Below are 18,240 nucleotides of genomic sequence, written 5' to 3' on the forward strand. Positions count from 1 at the left end.
CAAGGGTCTCCTGGGGGGCGTCGGTGGCCGCAACGGTTTAGGCGTAGACACGGCGCTCATCACTGTAAGGTAAAGGTCCCGGGTTCGAGTCCATCGGCTCTGCATTCGAACCCGACATACTTACAAATGGGCTTTTTTTCATGGCCCCCTGAGGGTTTATATGACCTTTGCTGTTGCAAACCCTCGTAAAAAAAAAAAAAAGTCTCCTGTACAAATTAAAGTGTGTTCTTCCATACCATACCTCTACTTAATTCTGCAGGGTCTGACAACAAACAGATAACACCAAAACTCCAAATAACTATGGCCATGGGAGTATCACGGGGGAAGTGGAATGGTGAAGACCATTCCTCTATACCCTTTATGGTACATATGTATGAACCCTCCTTGCATCTTTTGTCGGTGGCACAGCTGTGATATCCTCTAACCCCGATCCTATAGTTGTTTCAGAAAAAATGTAGAGACAGTCTGGTGTAGATAATGGAGAATTTAGATGAATGAATGCAAGTGCATCTACGTCGCATTTACACATGGAAGCAAATCTCTCAAAATTTTCAATAATGTTCCTATCCCCAAATCCGACTGTTTGCTACCTTAGTTCCACCTTCCACGCTTAACTAAGAGGATCAGCATACATGACTGAAACGATGATCTACTCTACAAACTTATAGGATCCAACCTAACGTCAAAAAACAAACTTACAATCTGCAAAACGGTACTACAACCGATTTGGATATACGCAATAAAACTATGGGGAACCGCTTAGCCTTCCAATATACAATCCTTCCAATCTAAAGTACTCAGATCAATTATAAGTATGTAGATTCACTTTTTGTATCTTTTGAGAGGAAAGTACCTCTAAAAGCTACTCTAAAACTTTGTTTAAGAATTTTACCTACGTTTGTTTTCCTATAGTTCACCAATGTATGGCAAGCAACGAAAATAGGGTTTAATGCTTGAAATCCGGATTGTACACAGATACCACAAATCTGTGAGTAGAACCATCATTTACAGATTTCCAAAACGTGAAAAAAAAGTTTAGAGAAGTCTGGCATGCTGGTTGTTTTTTAAAAATACAAGTCACAAACATTCATCAATAGAATTGTTAAATGATAAGATTTCTATTTAATATGTTCACTGTTATGCCATAATGGAGACATGAGTGATGGTTTCATCATGCGGATACACGCCAGTGTCATCAAGCTCTTATTTTTCTCAAATCGATCAAAAATATCCACCTGATAAACAATTCAAATGAAATAGGTCTTGCTATGAACGTGTTAAGGCCAGATCTACTAGGTGAGGAACTTTCTTTTGTCAGATGCATTTTGCTGAAGTTCTGTAGGTTTATAAGTTTTAGGTTGAAAAACAAGTATATTAAAAGTACATGATTTCAAAACAGTTTGGTTGTTTTTTTTTCCTTTCTTTTTTTAACGAGGTTATTCGAATCCTTAGGGTGTTGGTTGTTTTTGAAAAAAAGTAAATTTGTAAGTATATCAGGCTTTTGTGTTCCCCGAACTGTAAAGTTAAAGTTATTAACTTACAATTAATTAAGGTTTTTAGTTGAGATGAAAAAAAAGTTAATGGCACGAGAGGGATTCGAACCCACGACCTTCGGCTGGATACGCCGCTGCTCTACCACCTGAGCTATCGTGACCTCGATCCACTCGGACNGTTGATGTCCGAGTGGATCGAGGTCACGATAGCTCAGGTGGTAGAGCAGCGGCGTATCTAGCCGAAGGTCGTGGGTTCGAATCCCTCTTGTGCCATTAACTTTTTTTTCATCTCAACTAAAAACCTTAATTAATTGTAATGTTTAATTGGTCAAGCAGACCACGAAATTAGGGAATTAAAGTTATTAACTTAAATTATTCTGTTAAATAATCAAATTAATTAAGTACATTATTCTATTAAATACATGTGTCACATTGGCAGAGAAGCTTTCACATATCAACAGCAATGTCAGTCTGTGGCCCTCTGGAGGACCTGACTCAAAGAAGAAAAGTAATCTTCACCTAATAATGAATGGGCCCTGCATGGTTGACACATGGACACTTACTTTTGAGCCAAAGCCTATGTATGTGTCCAACGTGGAGACACACAACAGCTCAATGTGTCCCACCTAATTGAAGGATGTTACTCCTTGGCTCTATATAGATTTGTGAGGATATGCCACCTGATATATCATGCTTGAGCACAGCAGCGAGTATATCTGGGTCCTCATTCTGATGGAAGAGGATTGAATGCTCCACTGAGTGAACAGTATGTAAATGGATAAGAGTGTATTTAAAGATGAGCGAGAGTGTTAATGGATTTAAGAACTACATGGATTGTGTGTGAATTGTCCTTGGAATTGAGCCCAAATGCTGCTAAGTTAAATTTGAACTGACGGTCCAGCAGGAAAGTGTATGGTCCCTCCAGTTCAACCGCCTGCTGGTCATCAGACATACCTTAAGTTATAAGTTCATAAGATTTGGTATGATGTTTATAATGCTTATTATTCAACCAATGAATTTCTTTTAACTCCTGGCCTATCCTCAATACTGTCAGTCATTGTGGGGTATCTTCATCAATCAAGTATGTATTTCCATTCCATCCATGTAACTCTTTTTCTTATAATTGTTACAGTACCACCTTCATTGATTCCAAATAAGTTTGTTATTTTAGCAACAGAAGCACCTTCTCTAATAGCATGCTTTCCAACTCTCATCATTTGCAAAAACAATCATCTAATTCAGACAGAACATTTACCCTCCATATTGTTGATTTCAATTCAGAACCTGAAAGCATTAGTCCTTTCTTGACAAAATAGGAAGGATTTAGTTATCAATACAAAGATATGTCCTTTATTAAGCTTTATATATTGGCTGTCCACAGTTGTTTTTCTTAGATTTCATTTTTTTTTTTTTTTAAACAAAATTTCTCTGCTATAAAGATTCATAATTGTATTGACCATTTTTTACCTGTCAACAATCATAATATCTAGCACAAATAGTGAAACCCTTAGAGAGACATTATCTTCAAAAGATTTTCTTTTCTTGTGTGCTGGGGCAGGAGTTACCAAGATTACTGACAATAAATTTTGTTGTATTTTGTTACCTCATACCATTTAATTCCTGTGTATTAATTATTAATATAACAAGAATGCACTGAGCGCATCGGTGGGTGCAACAGTTAAGGCATTGACACGGCACTCATCTCTGTAAGGTAAAGAAAAGTACCTGGTTCAAATCTAACAGACCCGTATTTGAACCTGACATACGTTCAAATGGGCATTTTTTCAAAACCACCAACACCCCCAAGGGTTGATATGACCTCTGCTGTTGTGAAACCTCATGTTAAAATAAATAAATGAAATAAAAATAAACAACTGAAAATTTGAAGACCACGTATGTCTTTATAGGTGGTAGGTTTTAATGATTAGCTGTAATCGTACACTTTTTTCTTTTTAGCTTGTTAAATAGACATACTTTTTTTACAGAAGTAAAAGGTGTTTTTGGAGATGGCTTGAAGAGAGGGCAAATCTGGCATCAAGATGGACCTGGTTGCAATCCCAAATAGCAGATCTGGAATACCGAATTCGCCAACAGAATGAAATAAGGCGGCAAATTAGGGTGGCAAAAGGGATTGTCAAGTTGGAATCTGACAATAGGTAATAAGATTTAGTAAAATAATGTATCATTCTCTTCTAATTATAAAATATACCATTAAATAACTATTTATTTTATTAATAGTTGTGAGGATGGAACTACATGTGCTAGAGTAAGACCCCTGTCGCACACTAACTTCAACAAAAGGAAAGTGGTCCAGCTTTCAGGCTTTCACAGGCATAACAAAAAGGTCGCTCGGCCAGCATCCTTGCGATGTGCTTGTAGAGGTGGGCTGTCATCAGGTGCTAGCATAGTTGGTTCTGTTTCTAGCAATGGAGGAAACACTAATGAACACTCATGTGGCCTATGTACTGGTCGAGCAGAACCGACTTGCCCTCGGGATCCACTCGAGTTTGCGCCTGTCCAAGAAAGAGTTGCACTATTGGATCCCACCTTCCATCCTGTTCTTTCTTTTCCTAGTGGTGAGCATTAATCTATTTAAAATTGTAATAAAATACTGATTAGGATTATTATTTAATTGGAGGATCCTTTCAAAAATAAAACTTAAAAATGGTTAGGTCTTAATACCTTCTGTATAAAGTTGTGTGTCATCATCAATCAATAATTGTTGTCATATTTTTGTTTTTCTAATTCAACTTACTTGATTGTCACCTTACATTACATAATAATACTTTTTTTTTCTTCCTGTGTAAAATTCGAAATATATGTCAATAGTGATATACCAACTTATTTTTTTAGAAGTAATTGTATAAATTTAAAAAATACGTATTCAAGATTGATTAATTATCAATTTCTCTGATTAAATATCAATGTCTCTATTGTTTTAAGATGTCTCTGCAAGTCTGCATTATGATGCAATTATGAAGTGTACTGACTGGCAGACTCGTGCTTCAAGAATCCAGGTGAAGCCTTCAATGTCAATGTCGTATCATCATATGAACAACACTAGTGATACATCTTTGCCCGAAAATGTGAACTCTTTGGAGGCCAGAAGAGGAAGGAAGATGACACAATTCGCTACAACTGTTCCTACTTCAACATTGAACAATTTAAATAGTAATAGTAGTAGCAATTGCACTACCAGCAGCAAACCTCAAACACAGATTCTTATGCAGGATCAGTTAATTGATCTTGAAAGAAGTAAATCTGCTGCCTTGGCTGTTTCAAACAGTTAGTATTGATTTATTATTTGAAGTTAATCATTTAATGTATAAATGTTAATGTAATTTTATTTTTGCTACAAAGAACTAAGACGAAAAATTGCAAGAGGAAGGAGACGGCGGAAAAATATGGCTGTTGACCGATACAATAAACATAAAAGAAAAAATCATGGTAATTACATTTATTTTACAATTGACTTTTTACTTCTATTTATTTTCTTCGATTAATCACTTTAGGTTTATACCTAGGTGATAGCGAAGGATTTGAAATGGGAGAGGATACTAATGACACTATTATGAGATATCCATCGCCAGTTCCTTCCCCAGCACCATCTGCAACATCCAAAGATAAGGATTTGTCTAGTATCAAGTAAATAACAGTATAACAGATAAATAGATGATAAAACCAAATATGTTTAATTTTTCATTTATTACAGGCGGAAAAGAGAGAATTCTTATGATATAGATAATATTGTCATTCCATATAGTATGGCATCTGCCACTCGTCTTGAAAAACTTAACTACAAGGAAATACTAACGCCTAAGTAAGTTTTTGTCACAATTAAAACCCATTGAGGCAGTTATTACTAATTTATTAATAGTTGGTGCAAGGATGATCAGGGTATGAAAACCGTACTTATTAATTATAATGGAACTACTTATTATTGTAGAGCTGTGAAGAAGATCGACTAAATTATCCAAAGCTTGGCAAATTACAACAGTAATTAATCTTAAAATATTCCACAACCTTACATCAACTGTTAATAGAATTAGAGTCAATGGTCAACAAATCCTTACATTAATGTGTTAATTATTTTTAAGGTGGAGGAGGATCAAAGATAATGAACTTAAAAAAGATAATCTTGATCATAAAAATGGAGTTGTTCGAAGATCTAGTCATGAAGTGGAGGTACGTTGCAGATAAAATAGTTTTATTCCTACTTTGAATTTTTATTCAAGGAATAAGTTACAAATCGTCAACAAAACTATTTTGCATATAAAATTGTGCTTAACACATTGATTGCACCCAGGGAAAAGTGTTAACTTTTTCTAAATAAGGAACTTTTTATTTAAATGCATTTTTCAATAGAAAAAATTAGTGCCGAAGTGTATTCAGTGGCAGCATCAGAATAGACTGGTTATGCAACCCCGCAAAACACAATAAATGCCATGTACTCCACTTGTTCTATTTATTCCAGTTTTTAGTGATAGTTTTTGCTTTTTACTACTTACATTCATGATTTATTACATTATAATCTAAAATAAATCAATTATATACATAGTGCTCAAAAGGTCAAAATAGAAAATAAAGACAAAATCAAATGTTTAAAACCGTACATTTTGATTTGGTACAATATGTATTTTCACAGAATGTAAAGCTTTTTACAATCTAACTATTACAGTCGTATTTGCTTTTCAAACGTATCCGTTTTTAACATAAAAGAAATTTTGTTTTTAAATGTTTCTCTTCTTAGACTAAATGTTAAAACTTGACTTAAAAAGTGTATTTAAAAAAAGTAAACTTAAAATTAAATCCATTATCAAAAAACATTTTTGATGATATGTATGTAAAATGTTTTACAAGGCCAAACTGCATAAAAGTAATATGATAGCATATATTTACAACATTAATCAAAGCAAAACCCCCAAATCCCTATATTGCAGCTAAATTTTCCTAAACCTTTCCAAATATTCCCGCTGAATAAGCTATGGCAGAAGCGTCAGGGAAGGACCTTCTCCGCCCTAGCATATATGACGGTAGCAATCATCGTGATAAACTGGACACATGCTGTACAGTTAAATATGACTTTAATAATTTAAATTTGTCCATATTTAACAGCACTAGCACAATTTAGATTAGACATCATTCAACACTTAAGATTTAATTTCAGGGTTTTGAGGATATGAGTGAAGAAGCATATATATCAAGACATGAAAAATGTGAAATAGAAGAAAGAAAAAAGTTTCTTAGTTACCTTAAAGTTCCCAATTCAGGAGGAAGTGCAATTACCGGTGGTGGAAGTAGGCATAGAAGTCATAAACGAGCTGATTCCAGAGCAGAATCATCTGGACCTAACACACCTGGTAAAAAATATTTAATTATTATATGTGTGCGTGTGTGTGGGTGCAAGTGTACACCATTCTAAAACAATGGTGTGCACCCAATTTTTTCAAAAAAGAATTTTCTAGTTATTCTTGATTTTGAGAAAATCGGGTGTGCGTACCATTGTTTTAGAATGTTGAATTGTAACTCATTAATTTTTGGTGTAAAAATCATTCCCGATTTGTTAATTTCAAATGGCACCCCCACATTATTACAATATGTCATGAAACAAGCATTTCCTATATATTTATAAGTTCCTACACATACTGGACTCAAATGAAGAAAATATATTACTGAGAAGTACTAATATAAAAGATGAATAAAAAGATAAATAAAGACAAACCTTCTCGAGAATATTATTAAATGGAAGCAGAACAATACAAAGTCTGTCCATGAACTAAAATTTACCTGTAGGTTGTATGAGGGCCCTGGCTTCTGTCCCGTCCAATAATTCTTTTGATAGGGTAAAACTCGCAAAGTGTAGTTTACAAATCTCCCCCAAGATAGTGCATGCAGCAATTAAATGAAGAACATTCTCCACAGCATGTGTATTGCAGAGCATACAAATCGTGCTACCACCCCAGAAATGATTCAGAGAGTTCAAGTACAGGGCTTCCATCTGCATTTAATCAGCATCTAAGGTCCTTCCATGACAATCTCCCAAAATTAGCTTTTCTTAAATTAAACATACCTGTGTTTAGGGAGAGCTGACTGTAAATCAACTGACTATATTTGGCCAATTCTAAACATTCGCAATGGTGTTGGCTGGAGATCCTCAATAAGAGATTTGAGAGAAAACTAGGAAGTCAAAAAATAGAGCAAAAATAAAGGACTTAAGGGAAACCCTGACCAACAACACATTCCAGTTTAAAAACTTCAGACAATCCTCCCTGAACTTTCACTTTTGATCTCATGATGATTAAGTTAAATGGAGAAAAGATGTTATCAAAAGTGGAGTTGCCTTTCCTAAATCACATTTGGAATTCACTGAGCCTAATCATTCTTCGACACAAAAGAATCTATGTGATTAACCAGGAGGCTAGAATTTTTGCTACATCATTTAGATATGAAATTCCTCAATAACTCCCCACATCATTGATATCACCATGCTTAAACAGAGGCAATATAATCACTTTACCGAAAGATGGAGAACAGCACTTATGTTATAAATGTGCAATAAATATACATGGGTCAACCTTGTAGAAACCATTTGTGATTCTGTCAAGACAAAGAGCTTTTTTGCTTTCGTAGTTATAGAACTGCCTCCAGTTCCTTAAGGGAAAAGGCTTAATCCAAGGAGGGAACAATATTTAAAGGAATCGCGTAACATAATAGCGTTCTGTCATTCCTGTTCGAATTTAGGATTCTGGAAATGTGTGAACCATTTGTGTAGAGGGATACCGTTACCACAAATATAACTTATCTTTCAAAAATTGTTAATTGTTTTCCAAATAAATATATTTTTTTATTTATATCACAATTTTTAAATTGGCTTTCTTTTTTGTTATCATAAAAAGGGATCTCAAGCGATGTTTTCATTGAGGTTTGTGCGAACATTCAGAATTGTAGAAATGGTGAATGTTGGAGTCAGTGCGGTGTTCAATCCTTTTTTAAAAAAGCATTATTCAAAATTGTGTCCATAACGAACAATGAACACCCTTTGATGTACTGTCTCTGACTAGGAACAACTACAAGCACAAACAAATATTTGCTAATGCTCATAAATAGGTCCACACTGGGTGAGAAAAACATTAACAAACGTTCTGCTCGCCCAGTGTAGATGTGGTGCAACAGTTAATTTTAATCATTTTGTTTTTCTAACAGTTGTATCCAAACCCTGTACACAAATTACAGATTTGATTATTAATTTCTATGCCACAAATTTAGAGGGGGTTATCATTTAAAACAAACTGATATCTATTCTTCATTTTGAAAAACAATGTGTGGGTGACATTAAGGTTTTCCAACCTGTATGTATGTATACATTTAATTAATTTTATTATATAATTTAATTTTTTTAATAGATGTTTGCTTAGACCCTATGTCACCCAACGGCTCGAGGGAAGGAGGTGATTCATTAACAAGTCCACCTGCAACACCTCAAGCGGTCCAGTCTGAGCAGGGTATGGAACAGATACCTCAAACTTCATCCAACCAGCCAACATCCTCTTTACTTATGGTTAGAAGGAGGACTGTAAGTGCTTCCAAAACACCAGGAGATCAAATTTTCGTTGAATACGTAAATGAGGTAACTTTATATATAAGAATAAATTATTCAGAAATCGTGAGATGCGGTTTGTGTGATGTAGGTTTCAGAAAAACATTTTCTTTATCGTGCCAACGTTTCGATCTTTATTGAGATCATCTTCAGGGCCTGGGATTTACAAACATTGTTTACATATAACAATTACATTTTGGATGTGGAAAAGTGAATTTATACAATGCAAAATATATTTTTTATATATTCAATCAAAGTATTTCTACTCACTCAAAGTGTTTGTCTTCTGTGTAATTGTGCCATTCTTGCGTGTCGTGTCGAGAGTGCCAGTGAGATTTTGCTATTTTGTGTTTATATACGTTGGATTTTGAAGGGGTGGGGAAGGATGTCGGTATAGAAAAGACATTTTTGTATAAGGCGTCGGCTTCTTTGAGGTGAAAAGAGCCGACGAAGGGAAAAAATGTGTTGGTAATGGTTCGGCCAGATTATCCTTTCAGGATTATATAGAAAGGGATAAATAGGAAAAGGAAAGCTAAATTGTTGGGAAATTAGACTATGTGAAAAATATTTGATGTGTGGAATGTAATGTGATGATATATGTATGTTATCTGTATTGAATTTGATTAATGATATTGGCGTAGCTGCGACTGAGTTTACATGTATCTGTTCTGTAATTGATGCTGTGTTTATCTCTGTTGATATAAACCATTTCTAAGAAATTACGTTTATATTTGTTTTGTTCTGTATGTAATATTTTTGGATTTTTGAAGTCAAAATTGTGTTGGTGTTCAAAGTGGTGGGTAGCGAGTGCTGTAGGATTTTGCTTGGGTTTTTTGCAATCATAGATATGTTGCTTTACTCTCTTGTCCAGATATTGGGATGTAAGACCGATGTAAGTTGCCGGACAGTTTAAACAGTTGATCTTGTAGATTACGTCAGATTTATTTGTTATTGGTGTGGGATCTTTAATTTTGGAAAAAAGTGTTTGGATTGTTTTATAATTTTTGAAAGCTATTTTGAAGTTATCGGACGAGAGAAATGTGTTTAATTTATGTGATAGGCCTTGAATAAATGGCATGGAAATGTATGCTGGTTTGTTTGTGTATTTGATAGACTTAATGTAGTATTATTAGTAATAGTGGATGGTGTTAATGTTGAGTTGTAGTTGTTGATTATTCTGTTAATAATGTGTTTAGGGTAGAGATTGTTATGATCTGATATGAAACATAATGATATCTGTTTGTATATCTTTATGTTCTTGTGGTTTAAGAATAAAACAAAATTAATTCATATGTGTAAAAAATCAATTGCCCTTTTTTATAGGAATTTGCAATATCAGCACTCTAATCATTATGATCATCAACATCCCCTAAATGTTATTCTTGCTTATCAATATAAACTAGTAGAAGTTGTTTTAAAGCAATGACCACTGCTAACACGGATCAATTATTATCAGTGTTTTCTTGTAAAACCTTAAGCGTGGTTATCAGGGATCTATTCTCTTCTACCTGTATAAAATTTTAGGGCCAACACACACACACAAGAGACTAGCCTACTTGTCAGTCTAGTCTGGTTAGGCTGCAATTGCACACTCTAGGCCGACTAAACTTTTGGGTTGGTTAGTGGTGCACACACTGTATAATACAGTCAGTCAATTTCTATACAAGTTGCAAGTCAAAGGCAGCCTTTGTCTAGTAGTTAAAAAAAATATTATTTATTTGTTATTATAATTGTCAGCACCCTGTGTATTAAACAAGCCGCAATCTTGCAATCCCAGGCAGTATAAGAAGAGGGAAATGAACTTGTAAATTTTTCTTAGTAATGGGTTTAGAATTAAGTATGAAAATGCTCATAGCACCATACATTTATGAACTTAACAACTTAACTAGTGAGACATATTCCCAAAAAAGACCAATTTTTTTAAAAGATATTCTTCACATATTTTAATGAAACATTTTTTCTATATTAAATTTTCAGTATATTTATCAAAATTCTCATTAAACAAAATAACGAACTAATATCACATACATCAACAATTGGGTTGTTGCCATGTGTGCACACTCCCATAGTTAGACTAAAAAGCAGTCGGCCATCAAATTTTCATGTGGGAGGCAATCAGGCAAGTTATCCAAACCCGCTAGCTTAAAGACTTCTGAGATTCAATTATATTATTATTATTAAGTGTCTTTATTTTTAATTCATACAAACATCATAATTATACAAACTGTCTAAAATGAAAATAAATTATCACCTTAACATAATAGGGACTTTTAATGAATAAATGATTACTTCATAAAGACAAATATCAGGGTCTCAGACAGTCAGAGAAGTCTACTATGATAATTTTGAAAGAACATGATTAATAGTACATGATAATATAATACATAATAATGATAGTAATAAGTGATTATAATTAGTACATACGAATAATAAACCCTAACATTGATAATGCTGTGCTCACAGTAAAAATAAAAAATTGTAGTTTTAGGTTTGTAACTTTTTGTTACGAGAGGTGTTAGACGCTTTAACTAATAGTGTCCAATCTCTGCCGTTAATATACTCTAACATTTTTTAACCTGAAAGTATTTATAATTTAAGTTTAGCATATCGCCTCTTATTTTAATGATAAAGATTTTGTATGTTACAACCTGTCATTCCTTATAACTAGTAATTTGTACTGTAATTTATTTAGCTCTGTTTAATAACTAACAGAAATTTATACTTACAAATGATTTTGTTGTTCAGGTGATGCCTTATGAAGCTCGCCAATTTCCGCTTAGTGAAGAGGCATACACAAAAATGTTAGCTGAGAACAGCGAGGCTAACCAGAATGCATACCCTACCTTTGAAGCTCACTATGGGAAACAGTATGATGTAAGCACCAACCAAGTTAACTAATTGTTATAGTTATAAACAGGACAAAACATTATTATCAATGATTTTCTTCTAGTTGGAGAGTGTAGATTCCCCCCAGAGTGTAACAACAGACTCTGCAGACTCCCTTATTGGTGAAGATCCAAACGACCCAGAGTGGACTTCAGCCGAGAAGACAGAAAAAACGAAGAGATAAACAATAATAAATTGCCTCTTACCAAAGTTATTTTGTAGATTTATGGACATTAGATTTGCATGGATATAATTTGTATAGTAAACGTCGTCTTGTATTCATTTGATTTAAAACATGCCACTTTGTACATAGTTAAGTCCCCATCCCCAGGGCAATGCATAATTAAAATTAAATGAACAATGACAGTAACAATAAATAAAACCTGGATAAATCAAGTTGTATGCTTTTTCCTTATGTTAATTTCTTTTCAATTTTGCATATTTATATATGTATACATACCTATATGTGTGTAGGAGAATTCTGTGAATTTTTTTCTTTTTACATTTTCTCAAATAAAATACTTTTTTATTTTACTTTTTCACACATTACTTTTTTTATGGCCCATTTTCTTATTTTTTTTATTTACCCTATTTTATTTTTGTAATGTGTGAATGGAAAATTTCAGACTGGTTCAATGATAATATTTGTGGAAAAAAATAAATAAAACCCATTTTTTTTTTATGATATAGAAAATAAAAACACTAAGTAAAGGTGGGGAAATGCACTGCATTCATATATTTATAGGCGTAAGATTTTGTATCTTTAAAATTAAAACAAAAAATGGAAATTTCCTGTTTGTAAAAAAAAAAATTTAATATTATTGACAAATGTAACAAGGAAAAAGAAAAAAAATTGTTTTATTTTTAAATTACAAATTAAAACATAAATATACTCTTCATAAGAGCTTTACATATTATGTATATATACTAGAACTATTTGTTAGTTGTTTCATTCAAGATTTGTAGAAATCGTTGCTGGTGGATTAAGAAGATAGATTTTCTAAATTTAAAAAAGAAAAAAAGATTGTTTATTATATAAATAGAAAAGTGACAGTTTGATAGTTTGCAAAATTATTTGTATATAATTATGTACTGATTTTTTTTTTTTTTTTTTTTTTTTTTTTTTTAAGATCATTAAAAAATATGCATATGTTCAAATAATTTCCTATAGTCGAGATTATCTAGTCTCTATCCCCCCAGGCTGCTATTTCTATTTTAGCGATTGACCATTTTGTTAACATCTGGGAGAAAAGAAAGGAGCCTACTGTTATTTTATAAATTGTATTAATATTAACATAGCCTGTCATGATGTTTTTAATGTAACTATTGTAGTCTAATCTCGGCTAAAGAAAATTAGGTAAATTTGATGTTTTTTGACATCTGTAATACACACAGTGTTATAAATTTTGAGGAAAATATTAATATCAGCAGAATTATAGCCCTTTGTAATGTCATAAATCCACTTGAGCACACTTACGCTTAAATGAGAACATGTTGAACAAATTTTCTGAAATTGTAAATATTATAAATACATAATAAAGACAAAGAATGTTTAAAATGGCGACCTCTCAATAAACCAATTACCACTTTTACTTATTTAAAAAAAAAAAAAAAAAAATACTGACTTACAGAAATAATATGTGTTATTTAGTGACCAATTGTTCAATGTTTGTCGTTTCAAAATTTGTTGAGGTTCCTGACTGCTCCTCACTACTTCAACAAATTAATATTATTAATTACTTACTGTTACTTTATTCTGATTTTAGGTTATTCACCATTTTATACCTGTGCTTATATTTAGTAATTTGATTAAATAATTTTCAATATGTTGTAAATTTGATGTTAACAGACTTATTTCATTGGCCACACACTGTAGTGATTACAAAGCAGCTATGTAGTCAATTCTAAGTTTCCCTAGAAATTGGAAAATAAAAAGGAAAAATTGTATATTTTTTGAAAATATATTTGTTTAATTAATAAACAATGATATACGCATTTATTTACTAATTTTACAAACATTTGTAAAATAGTAAATGAATTTTCAAAAAGTTTACTTGATAAAGAATTTAAAATACAAAAGACCAATGTATTATGGGTGCATTATTTTTCATTTACACGTATGTACATAATATAATATTAATTCTTCTATTACCAAAAATGCAGAATGCGATGTTGTTTTATATCAATCATTTTAGTCCTAGATTTGTTAATTAGACAGCAAGTCGGGTAACAGGTTTGCACTTTTTGTCTAGTTTTTATATCCCATAATTCTGTAAAAATTTGATCCCTCTTGTACATTGAATCTATCTGTACAAGTATCATATCAGGCTTAATGAATTGAATAGAATCAAGATAGTCATTCACCATTATTTCTCCATCAAAATTAATGGATTTTGTACTAAACAACCTAATTTTACCCTTGGAGCTACTGAAAACAGTAATATAAGATGGACTGATGAGCATTAAATCATCATCATTTGTTGAGAAGTTCTCATCATAATTTATTGTAGAAACAACAGCACCAGTTTTGTTATCCCAAAATGCGACTGAATGCGCATTGTGATCCATACTAATTATGTGCTCTTCAGTTATTAACGGGTACCTCACAGGACAAGGGATACTCATATTTATTTTAGTGAAAGTTTTTGTGTTCAAATCGTAATGGAATATAGGGTAAAAGTTGACAGGGCCAGCACCCTGAAATGCAAAATCTATCAATAATGTAGAATTCCGAAGTGTTAGCCTCATAGATATATCAAAAAAATTCATTCCAGGATTTAAGAATTCAGTGCGTTTAGTACCTTCCTGGATGTCCCAAATGTGAAACTTAGCACCAGATATGTATGAAATTGGTGCGACAAAATACCTGCTGCTGTTACAGAAAGAATAAAACCCATGTGTTTGTTTCACATTTTTGTCGTACCAATTTGTGATGTCTTCATCATCGGGAATATTTTTTGAAGCTGTTGGTTCTTCAGTAATTAACACTCGCAACTGGCGTGTAAAAATACAATTTTCTTTTTTGACATAATACACCAACAAGTTTGACTGTACATATATAAAACCACAGTCGGTGAGATTAAAAAAGTCTACATTTTCAAAACGATGAGAGCAAACTATGGGAACCGTTTCAAAAATATCGTTCTTGAATTCCCAGATCCTAAATTTATGAGTGTTGTTCATCTGGTAAGGAGCGATTATAAAATCTTCACCGCATAGCATATCCACCTTCGATATCCGCTCCAATTCCTGTGCCTCAGCTTCTCTCATTGGCTGTTCACGAAATTTACCATTTTTCCAATTTCTCGATATCCTCATTTCCTGCATGAAGCGCACCCTCCAAGGGCAAATATCAGACAGTTGGTCACAATCGTTCACAGGGTGAGAAAATGCTGGATAAAACCGGCAACTCCTAACATCTAAAATCGGGTTCTCCATCTTTTCCAACCAAAACTCTTTCCGACACAAGTTAAACCAAATTTTGTTGTTATTGAGTGCGTTCCTCCAGAATTTAGACACCAAACAACTGCTTAGAACATCCTTAGCATCTAAGTATAAACCGATTTTCACTACTATCTCTTCAGGCAGTAATATTTCCATTCTAAGACTTATTCGATTAATTGAAAGGTAAACAAACACAAATAACTTCGTCCTGTAAATAAGACGAAACTCTACCTACACATTACATACTGTTTTAATATTTGATTTTGATTACCACGATTTCTCAGTCAACGTAAACAAGTAACAACACTTGCAAAACGCAGTTTTCACAAAAAATCCCCACTTAAAAAACAAAATGTATTTTTTGTATCCATTTCTCTTTAAAATATAGCTTCTCCAACTTTTTTCTAATTTTACAGCAGATGTAGATAGACTTATCTCTTTTTTACAAGTAAAGTTTTACAAGTTGTGGTCGTGCATTACAATTTAAAGGGTTTTTTCAGCAGAAAGCAGCTGCTCGGAACTCCCACTCAACATGCACGGTTGCAGTAGTGATTACTGATTAGTGGTTAGTGATAAAGCGTGGAATCGGAATCTTAAAATCTAAAAGCAGTCTTAAAGCCCTATTTGTACCTTTTAAGTAATTAAATAAATTTTTAATATAATTTTTTTTGTTCTTTAAATATTTTCATTTCTGAAAACACATTTAGCCTGTAAGCATTGTAATTTCATCATGTTACTGGGGATAGTCTGTAAATAAAGAAATTTCTATCAGAACAATACACGTAGCAGTCAATTACAGTAGACGCGTCATGTGCAGGCACTTCCGCTCAAATTTGCCTTCCTAGTTGAGTTATAGAGGCAAGTGGAAATGAGTATGAATCATATCGGCCGCTGAAGAGGATAAAATGGAAGAAAAACATGAATTAACTATAGAATTTGGATAAATCTTTCGATTAGCTCAAAAGTTAAAATAAAGTAGAATAAAATAATATTGTAAAACAAAGCATCAATGTAACAAAATTAACAGTGGTTGAAAAACCTGGCAATGCAGCCTCTTATAACAATGTTCTTTGAGAAAGCTAATCAGCAAACCTTACTGGTTCATCAGTCATCACCATCTACTTCTAACTGTAGATCTTTTGTAGGCCCTAATAATTTTTCTCATTTGTTTCTATATCGTGCATAGGTGTATACCTGTTGATGAATGGATGTACATATTGTTTTCCTGAGTAGAATAAGATATGTATGTATATTACTATGTATTGAATTTTTCTTATTGAAAAAAGAAATATGTGTAAATAATTCATACGTAACATTGTCGATAGGCACAAGCAATGCAGTGTTATCCATCGTGATGTTTGGTATGTATCCGCCTTGGATAAGGGAAGTCTCCTGTAGTTTGAACTTTATCAGTCAACCAAGTCTCAGATTATACTGTACAGAGTGAAATCCATTCATAAATCATTTCTCTAATTACCAGGTTCATTGTAAGCACCACCTTGATATACATTGTCTTTAACTCCTGGGTACCTTTGTAAAGGTACTTACAGAAAAGTAAAGTAAAAAGGTACAGGTACAGAAAAGTCCATAATACATTTCTCTAAAATATAATGAACCATATTTAATGTTGCAATAATAACAAACAAAAACCTCAAGATTATTCAGAAATCGGTCTGGTGTGATGTAGGTTTCAGAAAAACGTTTTCTTTATCATGCCGACGTTTCGATCTTTATTGAGATCATCTTCAGGGCTCAAAGTGTTTGTTTTCTGCGTAAGTATGCCATTTTTGTGTGCCGTGTTGAGAGTGCCAAGTAATCACCACTCAAAAAACCTCAAGTTTATATCTATACTTAGAGAATAGTAGAGTTCATCAGACGTAAATGTCTAATTGTAGAGAACCAGTGGCCGCAATGGTTTAGGGATCACAACACTACATGAAAGCGAATTTCAATTTAAAGACAAAATATTTCCTTACAGCAACAATGCAAAACTTACAATGGTGAACAATCATTTACCACTTTTTATGTACCAAACATCTAAACTATCAGTTTAGAACATAAGAAATTAAAAGTAATTAGTGTATAATTAGAAGTAATATTAGCTAATGAAATATAATTAACTATTATTTGTTATAACTCATCCACAAGTGGATCAACTAACATTACTGAGAGTTGATGGGTTTTGGTCTGCGAGTCGATGAACTCATGCTGGCCCAGTGCCGATTCAGCATAATTTTATGAATGATATATAAAACGAACATAATTTTAGTTAATCCACTTCATATATTATTGACATACTTTTTATATCTCATACTTTGATGTCTTCACATTAATTTACTGTAATAGACAAAAAAAGGTAATAGGTCATAAATGTATATTGTTGAAATATTGGTTTTAACAGACATTTACCTCTGTCAGGGATGGCAGAATCTTTTTACAATTTATTTTCCAACTAAATAACAAATGTACTGTAAACTAGTTTTTAATACCAGTGTTGATGATAATATGATGTCCAAAAATTCAACAAAATAAGTTGCTTTTGTTAGACCATTCGTTTTTAAATTAATATCAAGTTTGTATGCATTTTATGAAAAGAGTTTTTAGAAAATTCTGATTAGGCAATGGGTGTGTGTTGCCCATGAACGTGTTTATTTTAGATATTTCTGTCTTTTCATATAATTGTGTTAATACATTCTCCTTTTAGTGTTCATGTTATAACAAAATGAATATCTTGGTGATGAAGTTCTGTGAAAATAAATGCATTAGTTACATAAACATCATCATATAACAATGTATATATACTTATTAAATGGAATTTCA

General features: G+C 32.7%; 2 protein-coding genes across 9 annotated transcripts in view; one reads left to right on the forward strand and one right to left on the reverse strand.

Moving 5' to 3' along the window:
* LOC106672344 (KAT8 regulatory NSL complex subunit 1) overlaps positions 1-12,520 on the forward strand; it is a 45,074-nt gene extending 32,554 nt beyond the window's left edge. For 3 of the 4 annotated variants that reach the window (XM_014403698.2, XM_014403696.2, XM_014403695.2), the window contains 11 exons: positions 3,479-3,649; positions 3,732-4,069; positions 4,437-4,778; positions 4,854-4,940; positions 5,006-5,138; positions 5,206-5,313; positions 5,591-5,678; positions 6,661-6,853; positions 8,897-9,120; positions 11,836-11,964; positions 12,041-12,520. In XM_014403698.2, coding sequence (XP_014259184.1) covers positions 3,479-3,649; positions 3,732-4,069; positions 4,437-4,778; positions 4,854-4,940; positions 5,006-5,138; positions 5,206-5,313; positions 5,591-5,678; positions 6,661-6,853; positions 8,897-9,120; positions 11,836-11,964; positions 12,041-12,160 — 1,933 coding nt within the window. In that variant the 3' untranslated portion in view covers positions 12,161-12,520. The remainder of the gene's footprint in view (positions 1-3,478; positions 3,650-3,731; positions 4,070-4,436; positions 4,779-4,853; positions 4,941-5,005; positions 5,139-5,205; positions 5,314-5,590; positions 5,679-6,660; positions 6,854-8,896; positions 9,121-11,835; positions 11,965-12,040) is intronic. The other variant, XM_014403699.2, reaches the window with a different exon arrangement.
* A 552-nt stretch (positions 12,521-13,072) lies between these two features.
* LOC106672345 lies at positions 13,073-15,911 on the reverse strand. 5 transcript variants are annotated; one of them, XR_001341238.2, is made up of 3 exons: positions 14,129-15,911; positions 13,762-13,890; positions 13,073-13,686 (listed from the first exon to the last, which is right to left on the reverse strand). XR_001341238.2 is itself a non-coding variant. In XM_014403700.2 (2 exons), the coding sequence occupies exons 1-2, from the start codon at positions 15,574-15,576 to the stop codon at positions 13,881-13,883; spliced, it is 1,458 nt and encodes a 485-aa protein (XP_014259186.1). In that variant the 5' UTR covers positions 15,577-15,911; the 3' UTR covers positions 13,073-13,880. The 5 variants fall into 5 exon arrangements, 2 of the variants coding, with proteins under 2 accessions (XP_014259186.1, XP_014259188.1); XR_001341239.2 differs by having other exon boundaries at positions 13,073-13,689; XR_001341240.2 differs by having other exon boundaries at positions 13,073-13,483; positions 13,606-13,890.
* Between the last annotated feature and the right edge of the window lie 2,329 nt (positions 15,912-18,240).

The sequence above is a fragment of the Cimex lectularius genome, unplaced genomic scaffold (assembly GCF_000648675.2).
Source record: "Cimex lectularius strain Harlan isolate CLEC.00 unplaced genomic scaffold, Clec_2.1 scaffold222, whole genome shotgun sequence".
Lineage (NCBI taxonomy): Eukaryota > Metazoa > Arthropoda > Insecta > Hemiptera > Cimicidae > Cimex > Cimex lectularius.